At 38.7% G+C, this 25,658-nt stretch overlaps 1 protein-coding gene across 6 annotated transcripts in view; it reads left to right on the forward strand.

Annotated features, from left to right (window-relative positions):
- PCDH15 (protocadherin related 15) overlaps positions 1–25,658 on the forward strand; it is a 1,335,873-nt gene that overhangs the window by 1,039,053 nt on the left and 271,162 nt on the right. For all 6 annotated transcript variants that reach the window (XM_073353680.2, XM_073353679.2, XM_073353690.2 and 3 more), the window contains 3 exons: positions 6,311–6,504; positions 13,718–13,850; positions 20,120–20,199. In XM_073353680.2, the coding sequence (XP_073209781.1) occupies positions 6,311–6,504; positions 13,718–13,850; positions 20,120–20,199 (407 nt within the window). The remainder of the gene's footprint in view (positions 1–6,310; positions 6,505–13,717; positions 13,851–20,119; positions 20,200–25,658) is intronic.

Raw genomic sequence — 25,658 nt, forward strand, 5'->3', positions numbered from 1 at the left:
TGACACTTCTGTATTTTTATGTCTGATTTTGTAAGCAAGTAGTTTTTAAGTGAGGTGAAACTTGGGGGTATGCAAGATGAATCAGACTCCTGAAAGGGGTACAGTAGTCTGGAAAGATTGAGAACCACTGGATTAGTGCATTAGTTGTTCACCTCTGGAGACATTAAATAATCCTGCTTCAGGTGAGAATTAAAAATGTTTTTAGAGGTCCAGTCCTAGCTCCTGCTTGTCATGTGGCACAAAAACACCATACTCCTTGCCATGCATGGTCATGGTGGCCAGACATGTTGCTGAAGATCAGGAATGGTAGCACATTAATAGATCTGCATGTGGAAACATCTGCATTGCAGGTCTCTTGCTTGCAGTTTAAATGGTCATAAAGAGTATTATTAGTTCTGACAGCTAATTTTATTTACAAAATTAATAAAATTAACTCTTTTATATCTCTTCATGAATTGTCTTGTCATCATCTTAGGCTATGTCTACACTACCGTGGTAAGTCAACCTACGCTACGCAACTCCAGCTATGTGAATAACATAGCTGGAGGCGACGTACTTTAGGTCAAGTTACCGCAGGGTCTACACCCCGGGGGGTCAACGGGAGAAAATCTCCTGTCGACTTACCTTACTCTTTTCGTCGGGGTAGAATACAGGGGTTGACTGGAGAGCGATCTGCAGTTGATTTGGCAGGTCTTTACTAGACCCGCTAAATCAACCGCTGGTGGATCGATCTCAATGCATCGATCCCTGCTGTAGTGTAGACCTGCCCTAAAATGTGACATGCTTGAGATTTAACTCCCTATCTTCTAAACAATCATCATTTTTTCATTTAGCACACATATCTCAGACAATATGTAAAGTAGGATTTTGCAATCCAGTGCACACTAAGTACTGACAATTTGTTAAGAATCTTTTTTAAAGACCAAATTTTCATATCCTGTATTGTAAATTATACATTTTTGTATTTGCAATGTGCCATGTCTTTGTTCCTGTTGATTTCTTAAACTTACATCTTGCAATGAATCTTGTGAGCATTTGCAGCTAAATTTCCATAAAATATCCTGTAAAAATGCACCTAGAGTTTTCTGCCTGTACTTGTTTACAGACACCTGTGTGTGGCATTCCTGCAGAATAGTTTCTAAGCACAAGGTAGATAAGCTGTTAAATGCAAACAATTGAGAGAATCAGAAGCTAGATATAAGGTAAGAGAAAATTTGGTCCCCAAAGCACATTTCAAATGTTTTATTTCAAGTACAGATAAACCCTGAATATATGAATGTCCACATTAAATAAAATTCATATCTGGTCCCAGGTCTGAATTTTTATTAAAGTCAAAATTAATTTTTATGACACTTTGATTTTAAAATGTATTGCATACTCTTTGAAACCTTTGTAAAATCAGGTTTCTCTGCATACATCAAGAAATGCAGTAGTATGTAAACTTGAGCTAAGGTTCAAAGTGATTGGTTGGAATGGAAAGGGGTTATGTGAAATTGTGTGTCTAAGACCAGGGCTTTAATTGTAGTTTGTTCTGCTCTAATTAGTATTACATTTGATTAGTCCAAATCAATAACTTGATGGAGTATATAATGGATTATATGCACTTTTTTCTTGCAGAAGCAATTGCTAAATTACATGGGGAGCCCAAGAAAAGATGAAAAATGTGCATAGTTGCTGTCTGAGCTTTGACAGCCCAGTCATGGCAGTCCTCAGTGGCATATTGCTCCAAATGACTCAGCTGTACTGTTTACATGCTAATTTTCATAAAATTACCCATAATGCTAAAATAAATTTGTACTAATTAAATATGACTTTGAAGAATCAGACTTGTTTGACTGGAACAATCATTCCAAATATGGATGTTGGGAGACAAACCAGTTTGGCAGATAATATCTGTACAATTCAATTTAGGTCAGCAGGATCTAATCATGTATGGCATTTGGGATTCAGACCAACTTGACTGAAAGTTAGTTCATGACAGATGCGGGACCAATAGAAGTGTTGATGATCATATGTTTATTAGCTTCATAACTGGTTCCCTGAAACTGTCACTTCTAAAGGGACCTGGGTCAAATGGAATAGTCCAGTTCCTCCCTTTAAGTTTAAAGTGATTGAGATTGATCAGAGTTTTTATACTCATCAAGTATATGGCTTTATAAGATGTGATGTTAATAATGTTTCTTATTATAGTTTTTCGTTTGCCTGTTACCAAACTAGCTCTTGCTGGGTTGAGTAGCTGCAGAATACATGTCATTTTTATTATTAAAATTATTAATCTTACATTTTGAAGGTAATAAAATTACTGTTACTGTATGCAAGAGACATTTTGAGGAAGCAGAATAAATCCTATTTAGTCTGTTACTTTTTCTACATATTTTGACTTTAAAATATTTCCCAAATCATGTTAATTATGAAGCCCTATCACCTGTCATTTGAATTTCCAAAATTATAAACTATGATAGCAGTTCTTGGACTTCAGTTCTACTTTTCAGATATCTTTTTGCCCTAAAAGTTTTATTCAGATTACTTAAATTTTCAAAGCCTCTTTTTTGTAAATTTAATTAACCTTACTAATCTATATATTTAACTGATTTCTCTTTTCATGCTGTCACAGTAAAAACTGGTCCTGCCTCAACTGCTGAAGTTAAATACTTAGGACCTTGGATTTTTTTTTTCCTTTTTTTTGTGTGTGTTTTTATTGTTGGTGTTCAGTGCGGAAGGGTATTGTAACACTTTGACTATGCCATCAAGTTTTTATAGTAAGTTTTCTTTGGAAGGCTAATGAGTATGAGCAATTGCATAGGGTAAATGTAGAATATTTGATTACAGGAATATGCAGTTCGAGAGATGTTTAAGATGTAAAAAACTCTGACACATCCGTGCTTTTTCACTGGAGGTGCTTCTGCAAACCCTAAGGGAGTATAAAAAGTGGATTTTATGTGATGCAGTTTGATGTGTTGTCTTTATCTAAGCATCACAGGGTATTATGTTGAAACACCAAAGGCACCATCATATGGAATGTAGAGCAGTTATGAAACTACACAGTTTATAGGATGTCCTGTGCAGAATTTGGCAAGAAAGCACAGAATTAGAGAAGTGTGTTCCAAGGACAGTGTGTGACACTTTGATTTGTTTAATGACTTTCTAACATGAGTTGCTCACTATCTTGAAAACAATTGAAGGGTTTCATTATTAAAAAACATTTCAAACATTCAACCTGAGTATGATACCATGCTACCTCTCAAAAAAGCTGTGGAGAGCTTTGTCTGTTCGAATGAAGTATGTATCACAAAGATAGTTCAAAATAAACTTTAAATGAGCTGAATATGATAGAACTTTAATTTTAAAAAAAACTTTAACATACCTTTGTTCACTTAGAAATGCACCTTATATTGCTATACTGTATGTGAAGACAATAATGCACTTTAATTTCAGAGTCAGCGCATCTTACCTAGGGTACAGTTAATTATAACTATCTTATTTAATCCATTGTTGCTTCTTGAGAAAGGGTTGATTCTACAAAGAGCATCGTGTGCAACAGCAGTAACAGCCTCTGTCACCTGCTGCATGCTGAATCCATAATTTGAATGTCGGATCTACCAATACATCCAGATAATTTCCTCTTATCATATTAACTAATTCAGTGCATGTATACTATACTGAACTTGGGTATTGGTTTTGACTAAGTGCCTCTGTCTGCACATTACAATTGATATTCCACTGAGCCTATTTGTGTACTCTATCAATATTCTGAAAGAAAGCTACATCCCTTAGTGTTTTATTCACTCCCTGTAGCTTAGAATCATATGTAAATGTAATTATCATGCACGCTACATCTTTGGTTGTACTCTCCCTGCTTGCTCTAGTGGCAGGATACTGTGTGTGTTTGATACTGTGTGTGTTTTCCTTTTTCTTGTCTCCCTTTCACCAGGGGCCTTGGGAGCAGATAGCGCTAAGGTTGTAAATAATATTCTCTGAACTGCAGTGGCATGACCAGGGCTGGCAGCGTAATAATATGTTGATTAATAGGTTACATTATATTCTAATCCAGGAGAGGATTTGAGTGACAGGCTGGCAAGAGGCCACCTCCATATATGCTTCTGCCAGCCTACTGAGTGTTGCAGGGGCAAAGAAGAGGATTTCTGGCTCCCAGACAGTTACCTGAACCTGTCTCCATGTTTGCTGACTCTGTGGCTGCATTAGGGGCTGTGGGAGCAAGAAAGCAGGAAGGCAGATGGGCCAGCAGGAATCTTTAGAGGAAGTAAAGTCAGAGGAACTTTAGAGGAACTTTAAGTAAGAGCTGCTTAGTGTGGGTTCTTACAGTTTTCCATATCTCCTGCTGTTCTTTTCCTGTACAAACTGATGCCTATTATGCTTCATACCTTCTGCTGCCCAACACCAAACATGAGCAACAGGGGATCAAGATGTGAAATTGGTTTTTTGTCACTTTCATTTCATCGCTTTTCACTCAGGAAGGTGAGCTGATGGACATGTTCTGTGGCTGGCAGCCAAAGAGACATGAGACTTTCAGAGAACTTCCTACAGTTTTACTGAAGTTTGTCTGCACTGTGCTGATTGACTGTTTGCTCCACCTCTCCCCTTTCCCCTCCCTCACGGTCTCTTCACCTCCTCAGCTTAACTCCATGCTTGCCCCTCTTAGTCTTCCCCCAGCCCTGTTCCCCCCACCTCTCTTTTGTTCAGTGTCCCTTCTCCCTTCACTTTATTGAACTGATCCATTCCTAACTACACGTCCCTCCTCAACCCCTCACCTCCCAAAACCATGGAACTAATGTGAGGTTTGCTGCCATTACATTATTCACTCTGCTTGTGTGCTATATCCCTTTCCCCCACCCTGTGTCTGTCTTGTCTATTAGATTGTAAACTTTTTGGAACAGGGACTGTCTGCCACTCTTTGTACAGTGCCTAGCACAATGGGACCCCATTCCTGATTGGTCCTTAAGCACTAACCTAATAAACCTGCTTAATAATGATACTTCAACTATTTTCCCCACATCTGAGTGTAGCAGAATGCAATACCTCTTTTTTCATTTTGTGGATGTGGTGTTAATTAAGATGGCTGTTCTAAATGTCTGATATAAAGTTCCAGGGATGAGCACCACCACTGATTTATTTATAAATATTTATGTACTTTTTATGGAATAATCTGTTCATTCTGCATATGGAAAGAGAAATGCTAAAATGTGCATACTTTTGATCTGTTCTCAAGAAATATAGTCTTCCTGAATCACAAGCAACTGAAGTGAAAACATCGCCTACTTGTTCTATATATGTCTGTTGTGTGAATATAGTGCATTGACGATGATAATGATGTCTATTCAATACAGGATATGCCTGTAGTTCCAAATCATCTTAGTGCACTTGGTAAAAAACACACATTCCCTATATCTCATATCAGAGACTGTGCATATCATATACTGGTAATACACTAGGAGTAAGAAGCAAGAGCTGCTGTGTATCTCATTACAAAGATAGGAATCTACCATTTCCAATGGCATAAACTCCTATTTCTAGCCCTAATGGATCATAAGATATCTGACCTTAAACTTGCACATCCTGGGTATCGGAGCTTTACAGTTTTGTGGGGAAAATGTCAAAAACAGAGTTGCAATAAATGGTTTTGGATTTCCTGTGCATAGCATCTCTCTCTCTCTTTTGGTGATATATGTGTGAATGTGCACCTTTATCATTTCACTTGGACTCGGTTATCTAATCAGTCTGTGGTACACCTCCTAGTCCCACTGCCCATAAATGATAATGCCATTGTTCCCCACCTTAACATGAACAGGTTTTTATGCAAGACTTGACTATCATAATTTTTGGCAGCAACAGCACTATCCCAATACAGTTTTAAGGAAGACAGAGGCAGGGAACCTTTCCATGAATAAACTTCAGACCCTCAGTTCAAACATTTATTTTGTTCTTGTAAATAACATGTTTGGTTGGGATATTTTTAGGAAGTGGTGGAAATTCCTATCAATAAAGAATAACATCAGTGTTGTATTAATTAGCCTTTCATTAATACTTAGATTTCATGTAGCTTACTCGCAGTCCTAAATTCAGGACTGGTTGTTTTGGATTTTTTTTCCTGATGCAAGATTTTCTTTTACTCATTTTATGATGTTCTAATTTTAAATTACATTTTCCTATGACAATATTTTTAGTGAGTAGATGCAGAGTGTTTCTTCTTCCTTTGAAAACTTTCTTCTCCAAAGCAAGATCCCTTGTTGAGAGAAAATAAAATAGAATGGAATTGATTCTTAAGTATTTACATTCTGATTTTCAATTGCAGCTCAGTGCCATAGATGCAGACCAAGGGCCAAATGGGCAGATCATATACGGAATTCTGGCTGGGGACCAGGGAGACTTCATCATTAATGATCGAACAGGCCTTATCACCATCGCTCCAGGAGTTGTATTGTCAGTAGGGAGGTCCTATGCTCTCACTGTCAAAGCATCTGACAGTGCTCCTCCTGCACAGAGAAGGTAATTAATTATATAATAAAAGTATTTTTCAACCTATGTCTATCCCAGCAATTAAATTTAAGAAGCACAGAGTATTCTTATTCCTAAAAATCTGCGGTGCATCTGGCATTCAGAGGGATATGGCTTCCATTTACTCTATTTTGTGTGTTGATCCCACTTCAACTTTTTTTTTTGATAAGTACTATGTTAGAAATTAGTCTAAGTCTTGCATTTTCATGGCTTATTTGCATATTCTCTGCAGCTCACAACTTTCACAATTCTAGGAGAATGAAATAGTCTCCTTTTAAAAATTAAATTATTACCTGTTGAATTTTATCTGTCCTTGTTTGTATGAAAAATTAAAAGTGAAAGAAAGGAAGATAGATGTTGGTTTTTTCTGGACTTCGCTTGCTGTGATGCAGAAATGGTTAATAATAGTATCTTCAGAATGATTCCTCAGCTGGCAACTGCCTTCTGCCTAGGTGACAAGGTATTATAGTATTCATGTTCATCTGGACTTCGCTTATTTTGTCACATAAATTGCAAGCTGTGCAAATAATGAAGTACACACCACTAAAACCTAAATTCACACCAGCAAAGTCATTTAATGTCTAATCTCAGACTACTGTCAGATCAGAGCAGTTTGTGTGTTGTCTGTGGTTGGCTCAGGATTGTTGTGTCCCCCAATAAAGCTATCCAGTCCCACTTTCCTGCTTCTTTTGTTCTTGAATTCTGTGTACTGAAAATAAGCAAAAATGTTGGCACTTCACTATTGGTGTAGAGAAATACATAACAATGGTTGAGATGACATGTTCTGGGCCCAATGCCAGTAAGGCGTCGTTGAGCTGAAAATGTGACAAGTCCATTCTCCAATTAAGGGGACTGGGAGAAGCCTTGTGTAACTGCACCTCTCAGATGTTTCTCACATTCACAAATGGGGCAGTCAATGTAAGAGAAAGATATCGTCATGTGAGTTTACCCAGATGCCTCTCCCCTGCCCCCCAAGACCAACTTCTGCTGTTAAGTCTGCAAGCAATCAGCACACTATGATGGCTAGATTGAGCTGGATGTTATTTGTTTATTCCAAATTACTGTATATTTCCAAATTCTTGGACTATGCTCATCCATTAGACTATTTACAAACTAAGCTCTGTAAACATGTGATCTTATTGTTCTTACATTTTGTTTCCCCTTCCCTCTTATCATGTGTTACATTCTTCTGTTGCACCATGTTTCAATTGAGACTGTAAGCTCTTTGATGCAGACACCATGTAGTCTTATATATTTGTATAGTGCGTAGGACTCTGGGTCCCTGATTAGTTGGCTCTGAAATACAAATAATACTTATGCCATTCCAAGTAGGTATTGAAGTTCATTCTCAGATGTTTCTCCCTTGACCACTAGCATTGAACAGGAAGATCTTTAAGGTTGTTGTTAAAATATTTAAAGCATTTGACTCAGAGGCTAGCTCTCTTAGTATTCATGGTGTCCATTACACCTTGGTCCAAGGTAGACTTTTCATTCTTTACAGCACATTTTCATGAGTAATAAACCCTTTACCAAATCTTTAAAGAATTATTAACACGTGCCCTAAGATCTATATATTAATGGTATCCTGCTGGGGGATGAATTCCTTACGTCTATTAGAAAGGCTACTTATTACAATATTCGCTGAAAGCAAGTTAAGATCTCACTTCTTGTAGTTCCATTGATCTATTTTGTTATAGACTTATGACATATTTTTTTCAAAAAAGACTAGTGATTTGGGATGCCTCAGTTTTTGAGTGTCCAACATGAGCTGCATGCAAGGAAAACTGACTTCCAGAGAGTGGATGTTCAGAACTTGCAGTAAATCAGGACTCTCTCAGGCATCTTAAGTGAATCACCCAAAACTACTAGACAGAGATTAGACAAGGTTTATCGAAGACAGACAGATGGCAACAGAAGAAAAAGTCTGGTAATTACTCACTTGGCTTTAAAGTTAGGTAATGCACACAGGCTTATTTTATTTCAATCAGAGAAATAGAATCTTTTAATAAATGTCTTAATTCATATTAAGGGTGTAACTCCACTATTCTCAGATCCCATACCCTGATACCAGAGCAATTGTTTGAATAAATGGCAATGGATTTTGCTTGTTCGTTTATTAAAGAATCAAGCAAGAGTGGAACACACATACAATCTTACTGGAGGATTGCTAACGTTCAGAAGAAGATTTCTCCAGTTGTTATATTTCAGTCCCCCCCCCAGTAATTCCAGACAGAATTCTAACACACATAGAGGACATTCTTTAATATTTTATCTGAGAGAAAAAGAGTCCAAGAATTAATGAGGTTACACAAACCCTAAAAATGACGGGCCAGAGGAGCAGTACTAAATCTAATACACTCTTGCAAAATATGCAGTTATGGGCTTTAGTAGACTGAGGAATGTGATGAGCCAAACAGACCCTGATGCACACTGTCCAGGTTTGCATAATAAAGTGGAGTGGCATCAACCTAGGTATTGGGGGTGGGGGAATTACTCTAGGCAGGTTCTTTTCATAGTTTAGGGAAGTTGAGGAGAATGTTTGGCTCTGACTCAATATTATAAAGGAACAGTGGTGCATTGCTTATAGAGCAGCTCAAAGAGACGGTACAGTCTTTAAGGAAAAAATGACTACCAGATAGAAACTCTTTTTGTTTCCACAGAAAGCTTGAGGGAATCTATTTGGACAGACCTGGAATCAAGCTTTAGGCTCGGTCTTGTTTTTGTTGCTTTGTCTTTATACAGCAAATAAACAAAGGAGAACATTAGAATTCTAGTAAAGAGCTGAAAAGATCTGTTATTAATAGTACTCATATATTTAGATAGCTTAAAAAAATTAAACCAATCTATAGCACAAGATGAGATAAGTGATGTGTAACTGATATTTTTCTGGAAGACTAGAAAACTAAATATTTCAATTCACTCACTCAAAAATTCATTTGCCTACTTACCATGTTTCCTTTTTAAAGTATAGGGAAATACTGAAGTTTTTTCATGTAACACTGTGTAGTAATTGAGGTCAAATATTAACTTTTTAATGGTGACTACTATATACTGAGTATTTTATAGAATCAAGTTTATTAGTGGTTTTAGACTAATCTACAGCTGATGGCATTTCATGGCTAAAGGCTACGTAATTGACTTCGTTTGTTCAGGATGTCGTCCTAGGGATATAGAAGTTTGTTTAGTTGAAGAGTGATCTAATTCAATAAAGTACAATGGTTCTACTTATAAAGTTTCTTCCTTGGAAGGCTTTGTGAGAGAAATTTCTTATATACTTAGAATAGGGGAATACAGCTCTCAAATGTGACCATTATTCCTGGGAAAAAATAAGGAAGTTTAATGGGGTTTAGTAAGAGTCCAATAAGAAGTAAAGAAACATGAAATAGTAATTTAGAGGAGAAAAAAATCTCATTGTCAAACAAAGTAATAAATGACTGGGTTCTGCTTTGTGAATCCAAATTTAAAATTAGCTGAATTCTATGTCTTATTTTTGATTAACACTTCAAATTAATGGTTTGTAATTCATTATAGCCATATGGTAAGATACTGTACTCAATCAATATTGATTGAATATCAATATTCTTCAGATATCCATTATTAGCTAGACTTAGTAACATGGTATAAGTGTACTAAATTATATTTAATTACATTAATCAAGGACAAATGTTTCATGTTTAATTCTATCAGCTTTTCGCTATTTATGTCATAGTTAAGGAGCCATTCATGGGCAATTTCCAGTGTACTGACAAAAAGGAAAGGCATTTGTCATATGTGAGCAATTATAGAGCAGATTTTAAGGTTTTCTGTCCTCTTCCAGTTCTTCTTAGACTGCAGGATCATTACAGTTAATGATGAAAACAATCCACCAGATCAGGTCCATCCACCTGCCCATCTACATCATAACATTCTTGGAAAAAACATACTGAATGTAAATGTGTTTTCTCTTTGAAGGCTGTCTACAGTGATGCAATATGTCCTCAGAAATGAGATTCCACTAATATGCGTACAAATCTCCTTGTATTTGTACATACATGCTAGCATACTTTAAAACAGTGCTGATGAGCAGTTGGTGTACACTGGCCCGGATACTGATCAATTTCTGTGTAGCCAGGGAGTCCTAAATGAGAAGGAGCCCCTCCCCCTTTGTGTAACTACTGAGGGTCCCCTCTCACCTGTGTTGCCTGAACTGAGGACTCCACAAGGGGATGAAGAGAGAAGACAGAAAATGAATCCAATCTCTCCAATGCCACTTTGGGAATGGTGTGGCTTTTCATAGCCCCCTATATGGGCAACGTGGCGTTCAGTAACCACTCTGGGCCAAAGAAGCTTGAAAGAGAACCTCTTTATTCAGTGACCAGTTCCATCTTTCTTTGCAGTTCCCCTCCCCCAGACCTCCTGTCTGGGAACCTATGCTGTTTAAAGGCACAGTTTCCAAAACCACATAATCTTTTCACAGCTAGAATCAAATAATAGTTAACAAACAACATTTATGTAACACAATTTTAAATACATGTAACCAACCTAGTTACAAACAATGGTCAATTAATCCCTCAGGTCTCTTGTACTGTCACTTGAACTTGCAGATCACCCTTGAAATATTAGAATCAACTGTTGTCAGGAAGCAGTAAGTCCATTTGTTCTGGCAGAATAATGTCCTGGGGGTTGGTTATCTTTACCTATTGTGGTTGTTGCCTAACTGAAACATTCTCAGGCAAAGCAACCAAACTTGATGCCTCTTATATCCCTTCCTAGTGGAAGTAATAGAAGGCATCATCTATTCCACCGCAGTAAATGTTCAGCTGGGATGACGATCTTATATGATATCTATGTTGTTTGCAACCATTGACTACTATCATAGATACACTATGTGATGTTCGTGAAGTGATTGCTGCTCTCAGGACTCCAAATCATGCTGCTCTTTTTGTTTAGCTTTATCTGCCTCTTTATACTTCTGCAAATCCCCGTTCCTCTGAGATCAGCATCTAACATTACAGTATTCTAGTTCTCAGAGATCTGTTAAAATGAATGAACACAAGTGACAAACCATGTTTTGCTGGTGCCCTCCTGTAGTTTAACAGTACTAAGTACATATGAGACTCTGCAGCCTTCTTCAATAGCTGCTTTATTATTTTAACATCACTTTCCATCATCCCATTGGATTGGAGATAATGGGGACTAGTAGTTACATGTCTAAACCCAATGTAATGAAGCAGAGAAACCATCTACCAGCACGGAAGGGGTTAAAGAGAGTCTTCAGGCTCAGCTAGCCCTGTCCTGTTATAGCTGCAGCTAATGTGAGCCCTGTAGAGGGGAAGAGGAGGAGATAACCCAGCTCAGTTCATGGCTGACTGGTGAAGAGGCAGGAGCTGGCTGCCTCCCTACCTGAGGAGAAGGATCACTAAACTGCCAGCTGAGTAAGTCATAAGGATGCAAGAACTGTCTTCCTGGCCAAAGGAGGCTGAGGAAGAGTCCTGAGAGCACCCTGTCTATGAGGAGCTCAGGTGACCAAAACATGGAGACCTTTTGGGGATTCCGAGCCCACCAAACTTACAGCTGCCTCACCCAGAAAAATCTGGGACCACAACAGGATGCCACCCAGGGTCTATGCGGGCACTACTAGAGAAAAGCCACCACAGCAACTTGGACTATAGGGGCCTGTGACGGGGCATGACTCACCTAGGAATTAGCTCTTCGCCCTCTTCTGGAGGTGTCTCGCCCACCCTCACCTCTGCTCCTGGACCCACATCACTCCCAGGACAATGGCGTCTTCTTCATGACAGTGACCTCCAGCTGTGCCACACTCCATGTTCTCCCCTCCCAGGGGACCTGCAATCTCTGCCCAGTCACTTCCCTCAGTGGTAACTGTAGTCCATTGTCCCAGGGCCGCTTCCCATGCAGCTCCAGCACCCTCTTCTGCCCTTACCTCAGGGTCTCAGCCTGCAGGCCCTAGCAGCCATCCAGAAGCTCTCTCTAGCTCCCCAGGCCCTGTTTGCAGTACTGAATTGTCCCAGGTGCTGGGGCTTCTTCACCCTTCTAGAAGCCTGGTCTTCTCCCCTCAAATTCCAGTCAGCTACTGACCTCTGTGCTGCCCTGCAGTCCTTTTTATATGAGCCTGCTGGGCCATGATTAGCTACTCCTCTCAGCCACTTTCTAATTGGCTGCCTCCAGCGCAACCTCCCTAGGGTTGCTTTTAACCTCTGTTCTGCCAGTGAGGGGCAGCCACCCCATCACAGGGCCATTTCCCAAACTGAAGGGACAGCAGTAGGAAGTAGTTCAGGGCCGTGGACGTAGACTCCCTGATGGGAGATCACCTACTTGGGTGTTGACTTACACAGGACCCTGGGCTGGGACCTGCTTCAGTTCCCCCTTTTGGCACTAGTAATAAGTGATTCATGGCCTCCCATAAAGATAGACATTAAACTTTTTACACCCATGGACTTAAGCGACAGCCTCCTCCTCTATTTCAGCATATATCGACACTCCATTTTTGGTAGTGCCGGTGACACACAAACTACTGGTCTTCAGTTTTGACCATACTGCTGTAGGGGGAATGTGCTAATACCCTTCTTGTAGGCATCCATGATCAACTTAGTTTTACTCTTACTGTCATGGTATCTCAGGACTAGGGCCTCTTTAGCTAACTCCTTCAGTTTTTCAAACGCTTTATTAAGATTTGCATCCCAAGATCATTAGACAATTTGCACAGTGGTGCTCTCAGGTTGCTGGTTTGGACAGCTAGATTAGTCATGAATTTCCCCAGTTCCCCATTCTAAGGGATCTTTGTTTACCTTCCTTATCTGTTGAGGCAGGCATGCTGGATATGGCCTCTGCCTTACTGTGCTCTCCCTGCGTGTCTTGTGATGTTAAGTTCTCCCACGGGTATATTTTCCATTACATGGAATTTACATTTGTGTTTGTTTGGCTTTAACGCAGCACCTCTTGCTCTTTCCAGATTTGCCCAAAACCTCTGGTCATGCTCTTCTACTTCTTCAAGATGTTGATAGGTTGAGATGGGAGTCTGGGTCACTTCTGAGACAATGCAGGAAGAGGTGTGACTTGAAGAAGGATTTTAAACAGGAGAGAGAGGTTGTGTGACCTACAGGATTAAGGAGGACAGTCCATAGATACAGGAATTGTAGGTTACATTGCCATTCTGCTTTAAATTGATTTTGACCTGGATTTCGTTCTTTTTCTGTCGTTGCAGGAGCTCCATCACTACTGTTTACATTGAGGTACTTCCTCCAAACAATCAGAGCCCTCCCCGCTTTCCCCAGCAGATGTACAGTCTTGAAATCAGTGAGGCCATGAGAATTGGTGCCATTTTGTTAAACCTGCAGGTACAGAATACTTCAGTGTAAGCCTTTACACAGCTACTTCCGCTTATATGTGTGACACTCAGGGTCCTGTCCTCCTCTTGTAGAGGTGAAAGAGAGTCTGTGTGGATTAAAATCTATTCTGTAACAAAGATATAGCGCATAAGAAAATGCTGACTTGACATTTTTGTAACATTTCAGATTTCCATCATACCAAAATATTTTCATGCATAGCTTTTAACCAGCCTTCTGCTCAGAAGTGTGATAAAGAATAATAGACGATATTTAAACGTTTCATTGAATTTAATAATTGTGTGGGTTGTCAGCATGAAAGCCCTGGATATTGAAGGGCTTGTATTTATCCACCAGGCAGTTAACAGTGGGGGCAGTGGTTATGCAAACTTCCCTATAATGATTCATTAGTCTCAACACTTCTAAAAGTGAGAGAAAAATTTAGTTTCTGTGTCCACTGATTCTTTAGCCTCTCTGCTGATACTGCCAAAAAGGAGGCTAGTTGTGTTTATTGAATCTGCCCACTATGAAGTTCACTGACACTAACAGCTCATTGTTTCACATATATTATGGCTATTCAATTGTGTAATTACTTTCAGTCATTGCTGACGGGAGCTTGATATGAGCCAGTGACCCAGAGGCAAAATGTCCAATGTCCCAGTTAGATCCTCTGATGTCCAATAACTCAGGACATACTATGGCCAGAATCAACAAGATTTTCCAGATAGGAAGCTGAGAATCTTTTCTCTTTCTAGTGGTTTAAAATTCCTATTTCTGATCCTGAGCAGTCGTGTTATTGGACCACTGAACCTGTCAGTGGAAAAGGGCTTTATCTCTGAGGCATGTGATTTTGGGAGGTAATTCCACATTTAGGGAAGGAAGAAGGAAATGTGTCTCTATTTGACATTGGTGAGGCCTCATCTGGAGTACTGTGTCCAGTTTTGGGCCCCACACTTCAAGAAGGATGTGGATAAATTGGAGAGAGTCCAGCGAAGGGCAACAAAAATGATTAGGTGACTGGAACACATGAGTTATGAGGAGAGGCTGAGGGAGCTGGGATTGTTTAGCCTGCAGAAGAGAAGAATGAGGGGGGATTTGATAGCTGCTTTCAACTACCTGAAAGGGGGTTCCAAAGAGGATGGCTCTAGACTGTTCTCAATGGTAGCAGATGACAGAATGAGGAGTAATGGTCTCAAGTTGCAGTGGGGGAGGTTTAGATTGGATATTAGGAAAAACTTTTTCACTAAGAGGGTGGTGAAACACTGGAATGCGTTACCTAGGGAGGTGGTAGAATCTCCTTCCTTAGAGGTTTTTAAGGTCAGGCTTGACAAAGCCCTGGCTGGGATGATTTAACTGGGAATTGGTCCTGCTTCGAGCAGGGGGTTGGACTAGATGACCTTCTGGGGTCCCTTCCAACCCTGATATTCTATGATTCTATGTGTGTGTGTGTATGTTTTAAATTTCTGCTATTTGAAGGTGCTCAGAAGTTAGGAATGGAGTAGATAGATTAGTGGGCAGGGTGCAGCTGAGATGGTCCAAGATATATGTAAAATGCAATTTCATGTGGTCCTGAAGTTCCTTACATGACTTCAAAAGTTGTTACATGGTTATGTCACTACATATAGGCTATGGCTACACTATGAGCTATAGGTGTGATTCCCAGCTTGCGTACACATATGCTACCTCAGTGACACCGAGCGCAAATGATAGTCGTGTAGCCACTAAGTGGCACAGGCAGAGGAAGCAGCAGCATAGCTTCGCTGTGCTGAGTGCAAACCCGCCTCAAACCAGCAGGCGTGCGTATGTGTATGTGAGCTGGAAATCACACCTCTAGCTCATAGCGTGGATGTAGCTATATATTGTGTGTAGATAGAATACACTATGTGAAATCGTATTACATACTCACTTTGAGCCTGGTTCTCTACTCAGTTTGCTATTTTTAGGCTATTGTAGAATCAAGCCTTTGTAATAAATGCAGCACAAAACCATGAGTTTTTCAGTAAATCTGGGCTGGAGTTTTAAAAGAAGCCTAAAAGAGAGATGCATCCATAGCCCAATTGGATTTAGGCAACTAATTCTCTTAAGCTCATTTAAAAAACCTAGCCTGATTGTATTTATCCCAAATGGAGTTTGTGCTAACTGTTGTCATTTAGGGCTGTCAGACTATTAAAAAAATTGCAATTAATCACGAGATTAAAAAAATTGTTATGATTAATTGCAGTTTTAATCACACTGTTAAACAACAATAGAATACGAATTTAAATTTATTATAAATATTTTTGATTTTTTTCTACATTTTTGAAATATATTGATTTCAATTACAACACAAAATACAATATATACAGTGCTCATTTTCACACAAGTACTGTAGTACAATCTCTTTATCATGAAAGTGCAACTTTCAAATGTAGAATTATTAATATTTTACATAACTGCACTCAAAAACAAAACAAAGTAAAATTGAAGTGCCTACAAGTCGAACTATGAAGGGGCATAAGAATGTTTTCAGATCTGACTTGTATATACCTTTCAACCCCAGCTACAGCAATGCCATGCGAACACCTGTTCTTACTTTCAGATGACATAAATAAAAAGTGGGCAGCATTATCTCCCATAATTATAAACAAACTTTTTTGCCTTACCAATTGGCTGAAAAAGAAGTAGGACTGAGTGGACTTGTATGAGGTGATTTGAAAAATAATGAGTTGTAATAGAAATCAATATATTTGAAAATGTAGAAAAAACATTCAAAAATATTTATAATACATTTTAATTGTTATTCTGTTATTTAAAGTGTGATGAAATCTGTGATTAATCACAACTATTATTTTAATCAAGTTAATTTGTTTTGCGTTAATCGCATGCCTTAACTGCAATTAATTGACAGTCCTATTTGCATTGCTCGGACAATTTTGACCCAAGAACTCAGTCTGTAGTGAATGAGGCCCTCATACCATAGTCTGGTTACCTCAGCGGAATGCAGATAATCAAAGGAATAGAATCAGAGACAGTGGACTAGATCATCAACTGGTATAAATAGCATAATCCAATAGAACTCCACTGAGTGAAGCTAATCAATGAAGTCAGTGCCAGAGCTATGATAGTCATCAGAGGATATGGCTCTGTATGTTTTCCATTTTCAGTAAATTTACTGAAAATAGATTATCTAAACCAGAATGAAATAGAGGAATTTTAACTGAGTCTAATTAATGCACATGCATGGGGAAACTTTCTATTAAACAGTGTGCTGAACCACTGACAAAAGATTAGCATAATTAGAGGTGGTTAAACAGACACAAACACCCACACTGAGAGAGGACAAATAATTTAGCCCAACACTGAAAGTTATCTTTTGGCACTTTTTTACTGCCTGTAGTGAGTTTTAGAATTACACAGCCCAACTCTTCTGGATAATTTTCATAGCCAATCATAAGCTAGTTGTCTCTGAAAGCATTAAAATAAGGGAGCCAGCAGCAGGCTGAATCAGGAATAGGCAATAAACTGGCAGCTGCTCTACTGCTGGAATATGCAATCCTTGAGATTCAGGTTATCTTGTAGGTAGCAAAGCCTTAGTTAGTTTTAGGATATTGGATAATGCAAACACAGTTTTGGAAAAGTAAATAAAGTGTTGAAATGAACATTGTACTTTTCCCAAAGTTTCCAAATTAATTTTCAATATTTGTTTGTAAATGTTGCATTGTAATATCAGGTTTTGTACTCAGAAATTTAAAAGAAGTCTTTATTTAATCTAGTTAAAATTGTCTTTAGGAAAACATGTCAGGCCTAAATTACATTTATGGAGATGGGGTGTTATTAGCCATGTCAAAGGGGACATGAAAGAGTCATGGTCCTTGAATCCCTTCTCACTGACCTGGTCAGCTCTGGAGGGGAGCATTTAGATGGGGTAGCTAGCCATCGCCACTTTCCTATTACGTACCAGAGATCCCCAGATATTATCATTAAGAATATTTTGAAAAGAGCATAAAACATTCCAATTATTAAAGAACAATGCTTTGAAAAGTAAAAAAACCCACCTTATTATAATATACATTCAAATTATAACTTTGTATTGTATATCCTGCCACACAGTATGGCATATGTGTAATATATTATTTTATATATTGAATTCAAATAAGATATTGCAATATTTAAGCAAAATATTTAATTGTTAAATCACACGTATATCTAATAAAATTTGTCTGAAGTCTGTTAGTCTTGAACATGTGTCATTTCCATTGAGATCAAGGAGACTGCTTGTGATTTTAAAGGTTAAGCACATGCATAATTGTTTGTAGGATTGAGACCTTGTTTTGTTTGGTAGAATGGAAGTGAGAAGTATTGGAAACAAAAAAACTCATTTTAAATCCTTGTTCATTTAATTCACTTTTGTTGATTTTTGACACAAGAGTATGATGACAATAACCAGGAAAGACCAGCTTCTTTTGAGAGCAAGTTCTTAATTTTTTTCCTGAACTCTGTGACTCCTAAGGCCTTGCAATGTATTTCAACCCATCATAAGTAATCCTCGATATTTGAGATATACCCAATAGCTACATACACTTAAAAATTCCAATTTGTTGGAAATTCTAATTGTCAGTTCCTTCTATTAACACACAGATGAAGGAAGTTCCAATTTATTTTTGCATGCTAATTCCACATATTTTAAAATGTACCCAGTTGATTACAACTGGTATTTTAATAGCAACAATCAAGATTACCTTAAGTAAAGTAGCAATAAATAATCCCCACTGTGTTATTTGGTAAATAAGACTGTGTTTATTGCATGCCTAGAAGCTGTTTATTACTTCATATTCTGCCAGCCATTGTTGATTAAAGCTTAAGTATGCAAATGTTCTCATTTTCTTGAGATTTCGATAAACAGGAATAGAGCAATTACCATGTTCCTGAGGTGTGCTTTACAAGCAGGCAGTAATTCTCTAGGGGTGGCAAAATGGGTGCATTTAATTGATCTTGAAATATACAGGTGTCAAAATACAATTTTATTTAATCAGCTGATCCAAATTTAGAGAGAGATGATTTTTATTTGGTTGTGAGTCTTCAGTTTTCTTTGTGTTTTTACACGATGTACTTATTTGAATTTAATTGATTAAGATCATACATAATTTATTTTGCTATTACCTGTGCATTTTAATGAAGCAAATATGAACCTACCAAATCAGTGATAAATGCATTTCCAAGTTATTGGGGAGAGGGGGAGTGTCTTTGTTTTGCTTTGTTTTGTGAGAGTCTGGATTCAGGAAGAGAAGCTGCCAATGTTGCAAATTTGATTGACAATCAGGATAGTGAATTTGTCAACCATGATGGAGAAAGTGAGAGGGAAATATAAAGGTTCTGAAAAGTAACAGAAAAACAGTGACAGTTAAGAGATGTGACCCCAGACAGAGGGAAAGATGTTAGGTGTGTGTAGAGAGAGATTTAAGACTCATCAATATAAAAATGATGTTAGAGACCATGGAAATGAATTGAATATTAGAGTGTCTTAAAAATGTGGGGTTTTCTGCGACAATTTTTGTCAAATAATTTTTTCCCATTTTTTGTTTAAAAAAATGAAATTTTATTGTCCAGCTCTAGACATGGAGATGAGTGTAGAGGAGACAAAGGATAGACCTCTGAGAACACCAAATGAAGTGAAAGAGAATGAAGTGGATCCACCAGAACTAAGGTTGAAGAAGCAGTCAGCAACACAGGCAAAGAACCTGCTTCTTATCCTGATCTTCCGCGAACCTGAAAGAAAAGTCAGAGAGGTTGTGATTCAGGGGTGAGAGTCAGTAAGAGGAACATCAGCAAAACAATTGAGAAAGATGGCAAACAAAACAATCAGAAAGTAAAGTATCTGGATGAGAAGAATAGGGGAAAGGTCCTGTCCTGAGGGTTGTCAGGGAAATGTCAGGATTTGGTCCAATCAGAATATATTTGCACAGCCCTTAAAAATAATAGAAAACATAAGTACTTGAATACATCATACATTTCATGTGCTACTTGTTCATACTGGTGGTGGTAATTTGAAAGTGTATATTTAAAATAAAATATTTTCGTATGTGTTCAGAATATTGACATGATGCAACTGCATAGTAAATACCGCACATACAGCCATAGCTGATAAAATGGAAACAGTGAGCACTGATTCCTCTTGAAAAGATACTTAATACTTCAATGGGTTAATTTTGAAGGTTAATTTTACAGCATATAGATTGAACAGCACTAACCAGCTTTTTTATCATCTATGACTATAACATATTATTTTGATTGTTCTTCTGAAGGCCACGGATCGAGAAGGTGACCCAATAAGATACCACATCCAAAATGGAGATCCTCAACATGTTTTTAATCTCTCTGAAACGTAAGTGGAAAAACCATTAGAACTGAATTTTTAATACTTCTGTCAAATGAACATATAGATTGTGAGCAAGAGAAAGGACTCCTAATCAGAGGTGTTCAGCTGTTTGTTGTTCAGCTCTTAGCTGTTAATGAGAGCTCTCTCAATGGTACTGAGCTCTGAAATTTTACACAGGGGACTATTTATTTATTTTAAACATTTTACTAGCTAAAACCCATTGAGGTGGAAATGTTCCATTTACAAGAGTGACCTGGGATTAATTAGATGCCTTTAAAGATGTCAGCTTTTTCCTAATGAAAGGGATATTTTTACTTACTTTCTTGCTTTGAAAAATATTACTCTATAATGAAAAAGAAGATTTTTTGAGCTATTATTTTAAAACTAGATATTTCAGACACCAGCAAAATGGGAAACATTTAGCTTTTCCTAAGGTTGAAAACCTCCTTAATTTCAGTAAGAAGAGGATATATTATTAGATACAAGCACCAGATAGGGCCCCGCATTCTTTCAAGTGGCTGCAATTTACATCCTATCATTCCACCAAATGTCATTCCTATTCAAAGGGAAAGGAAGGGTAAGCTGACTTCCCCCTTGTAGAGAATGGGAAGAGGTGGGGTGGGAGGCAAAGAGGAAGCTTTCGTTAGGAGCTTATATGTTAATCTCATTTAATAGGGTTTAAGGAATAAGTGAGGAATTGCAGAGACTCCCTTAGATCAATGTGAATATACCAAAATAAAAGATGATAGATTCATAAAAGTTCAACCCCTTATGTTTGGATGGGATCAGCTAATCTAAATTTAATGTATTTTTATGGGCCCTTTACCTTGGTATCTAAGCACTGATAAAATTATGTAAAAAGCTGATTGGTAATGGGCTCCCTGATTGGCTACACCACCTGACTTCAACTCTGACCCTGGGCTCTTCCATTTTGCTCCCAACTTTGGTTCTGACCCTGGGTTTGGATTCCTGGCTATCAACTCTTGTACTAACCATGAGGCCTGACTCCTGCTCCAACTGCTAGGCATGTCTGTCTTGATTCCAGTCACTAACATCCTCCAAAGTGAGTGTTGGTTCTCAGAAGAAATGCCTACAAGGCTGTAACCTCTGGGAGCGGGCCTACATTGTTTTTGAAATAAACCCCTTAGGTGTGGCCATTAACTAACTTCATCTTCCGCTACCATGGTTTCAATGTACATATGTGTGAGGGTAGTCATTGCTGGGACAAGCGTTTATCAAAAATGTCGGCTTTTATTATGACTGTAGTCTAAACTCTACTGGCAGACAGTTCCAAAGTTGGTGTCACTTGCTGCACAACACTCGGTCCTCAGTACCTAAGGGTTTGTCTCCACTGCAATAAAAGACCCATGGACGTGGTCACAGCCGGCCTGGGTCAGTTGACTTAGGCTCACAGGGCTCAGGGTGTGGGGCTATAAAATAGCAGTGTAGATGTTTGGGCTCTAAGACCCCCTCAATGGGAATGGGTCTCAGAGGGTGGGCTCTAGTCCGAGCCCGAATATCTACACTGTTGTTTTTAGCCCTGCAGCCTGAACACCGCTAACCTGAGTCAGCTGACCCAGGCTCTGAGATTTGGTGCCACAGGTTTTTTATTGCAGGTACCCTAAGAGTCATATTCTGTGTGTCTTCAGCTGCATTGTCCCTGTTGGACACAAATCGATTTAAGATATTCATGACATCAATTCATTGAAGATTTTTTGCATTTAAGACCAAGACTAAGATTTTGAATTCAGTCAGGAAATAAATTAGGAGATAGTGGAATTCATGGAAAAGTAGTGTGTTGTGCTCTCATCATCATCAATCATCATCATTAGCATCTTATTATTATTATTGTTTCTCAATATTACTCATAGGGATATTTTGTTTTGTTTTAAACAAATACTCTTAATGACATACAAGATATTTAAGCATAAAAAGGGAAAAGCTACTGTTTAACATTTATCCCCAATAAATCCTGGCCACAAATCAACTCTGTAGGTTTGGGTACTCAGGTATTTTGTTTAAACCTCTGCAGAATTCCAGCATTTTAGTTGTTCGAATGCACTTGTTTTTCTTTGACTTACCTTAACATTTTTGCTCTGCCTGAGAGCGCTGTCTTCTGGAGGTCACCGATTGTGATGTCTTCCACTCCTGTCGTGTTCTTAAGATCTCATTCGTACCCTTAAGGTTCACATCAAGTGTTCCAATAATCACTGGGATCATCTTTGTTCTAGTTTTCATAATAGTTTCACTTTCATAATTCACTATCTTCTCTTCTTTTTTCATTTTTATGTTTCTGTCTGCTGATATGGCACCTCAATTCATATGGTGGTGTTTGTCTTCTTTCTACAACAACTATCTGTCCCATTTGCCTGCAATGTGACAATTGCCAGATGCCATAGAATCTTAACCTCCTCAAGCATGCTTTCAATTTAGTGTTTGTAATACTGCATGGTTCTTTTAAATGCATACTTGCCACAGAGGCTCCAGTGTAGAAACTTGGTAGCCTCATTTTGTCTGTTCATATAGTCTCTCCAAGCTGGCTCCTACAGGCACCCAACACTTCAGTTTCTAGTATTTTATTTTATTTCATTTCATTTTATTTTATTTTATTTTATTACCATAGCACTTAGGAGCCCCAGTTATGGACTAGGACTCATTGCGCTAGGCATTGTACAAATATAGGAAAAAAAGATACAAATATAGGACAAAAAGGCAGTCCATGCTCCAGACAGCTTAGTTGCTTGGGTGATTGGCTGTGCATCCCACACAAGCAACAACTTCTGTACCAGTTATATAGAGTCTCTCGTACAATGATAAAAGTGGCTGGGTCCTTAGAGAGGAAAAGATGTGCTTTCCTAGCCATCTTAAGATAGAAGGCAATCCACACAACTGTAACCATCTGTGTACAAGAATAGTGAGAAGAAAAGGAATACTTGTGGCACCTTAGAGACTAACAAATTTATTTGAGCATAAGCTTTCGTGAGCTACAGCTCACTTCATCAGATGCATTCAGTGGAAAATACAGTGTCCAGGAAGTGGATCTCTTGTGTGGACTGGTCCAGGCTGAGGTTAACACTACCATGCTAATAAGCGATGGTCACATAAACACCTACTGAACAGAAACAGAAACCTACTGACTGCTATTCCTACCTACATGCCTCCAGCTTTCATCCAGACCACACCACACGATCCATTGTCTACAGCCAAGCTCTACGATGCAACCACATTTGCTCCAACCCCTCAGACAGAGACAAACACCTACAAGATCTCTATCAAGCGTTCTTACAACTGCAATACCCACCTGCTGAAGTGAAGAAACAAATTGACAGAGCCAGAAGAGTACCCAGAAGTCACCTACTACAGGACAGGCCCAACAAAGAAAATAACAGAACGCCACTAGCCATCACCTCAGCCCCCAACTAAAACCTCTCCAACGCATCATCAAGGATCTACAACCTATCCTGAAGGACGACCCATCACTCTCACAAATCTTGGGAGACAGGCCAGTCCTTGCTTACAGACAGCCCCTCAACCTGAAGCAAATACTCACCAGCAACCACACAACAGAACCACTAACCCAGGAACCTATCCTTGCAACAAAGCCCGTTGCCAACTGTGTCCACATATCTATTCAGGGGACACCATCATAGGGCCTAATCACATCAGTCACACTATCAGAGGCTCGTTCACCTGCACATCTACCAATGTGATATATGTCATCATGTGCCAGCAATACCCCTCTGCCATGTACATTGGTCAAACTGGACAGTCTCTACATAAAAGAATAAATGGACACAAATCAGACGTCAAGAATTATAACATTCAAAAACCAGTCAGAGAACACTTCAATCTCTTTGGTCACTTGATTACAGACCTAAAAGTGGCAATTCTTCAACAAAAAGACTTCAAAAACAGACTCCAACGAGAAACTGCTGAATTGGAATTAATTTGCAAACTGGATACAATTAACTTAGGCTTGACTAGAGACTGGGAGTGGATGGGTCATTACACAAAGTAAAAGTATTTCCTCATGTTTGTTCCCCTACCCCACCCCCACTGTTCCTCAGACATTCTTGTTAACTGCTGGAAATGGCCCACCTTGATTATCACTACAAAAGGTTCTTCCATTCACCCCCCCCCCCCCGCTCTCCTGCTGGTAATAGCTCACCTTAAGTGATCACTCTCATTAGAGTGTGTATGGTAACACCCATTGTTTCGTGTTCTCTGTGTATATAAATCTCCCCACTGTATTTTCCACTGCATGCATCCGATGAAGTGAGCTATAGCTCACGAAAGCTTATGCTCAAATAAATTTGTTAGTCTCTAAGGTGCCACAAGTACTCCTTTTCTTTTTGCGAATACAGACTAACACGGCTGCTACTCTGAAAAGAAAAGTGAGGACTCCAGTATGGTCACTACGTTTTTCCATCTTTCATGGTGTGTGGTCTGTTGTTAGAGTATTGTCAAGTTTCTTGAAGAATATCCGCCTTTGTACCATCATCACTTCTGACTTTTCTGGACTGAGTATGAGCTAAGTTCTCTTTGTCGATCCACTGATTTTTTCTAGGCATTGAGACATCTTGTTCAGAAAATGGATTGGTGGTGAGGAAACATATAGTTAGTGTTATCTACATGTTCTTGGCATAGGAGTGGCATCTCACAGCCTCTTATAAATATTCATAGATTTTAAGGCCAGAATCATTATCATCTAGTCTGACCTCCTTCATAACATAGGCCACATCACCCACTAATTCAGTGAAACCAGATTGATTGATATAGAATCTATCTTTTAGAAAGGACATCCAATCTTGATTTGTTCTGCCAAGTCAAATGCTATTTGATTGTAGTGGAGTACTAGCACAATATAGGACTAGCACCATGTCCTTGCGATTGTTCCAATAATCTTTTTATTTTTCCAGGAATTTACATTAGATACTTTTCTTAAGAACCCAGATGCACTTAGGGCCCAAGCCAAAGACCATTGAAATTACTTGAAAGACTCCAATTTATTTTAATTGGAGAAGGATGAGGCCCTTAAATAGGAAGCTTTTTCATATGTTTCAATTTACATAATTGTGTGGAAGCTTGAAAGCTTGTTTCTCACACCAACAGAAGTTGGTCCAGTAAAAGACATTACCTCACCCCGTTTGTCTCTCTAATCTAGGTAATTGTTACAGAGTGTGAGTAGCCTAAGACTGACTCACCACTATGTGCCCTTTGGAAGAATCCCCACATGGGGTAACTTGATGAGGTAATAGTTTAAGTACTAAGTGATCAGCTAATTAATTGGATGATTCTGCTTATTAACTGGAAACAGTTGAAAGAGAGACAGTGTGAGACAGAGGGAGTGAAGAAAGCTGGAAAGAAGGGTTAGGGTACGTCTACACTGGCAAAGTTACAGCACCGGCAGTTAAAGCGCCATTCAGAGAGCGCAGAAGGAAAACTGCTGTTGTGTGTTCACACTG

This window comes from Lepidochelys kempii, chromosome 7 (genome assembly GCF_965140285.1).
Source record: "Lepidochelys kempii isolate rLepKem1 chromosome 7, rLepKem1.hap1, whole genome shotgun sequence".
Taxonomy (NCBI): Eukaryota; Metazoa; Chordata; order Testudines; family Cheloniidae; genus Lepidochelys; species Lepidochelys kempii.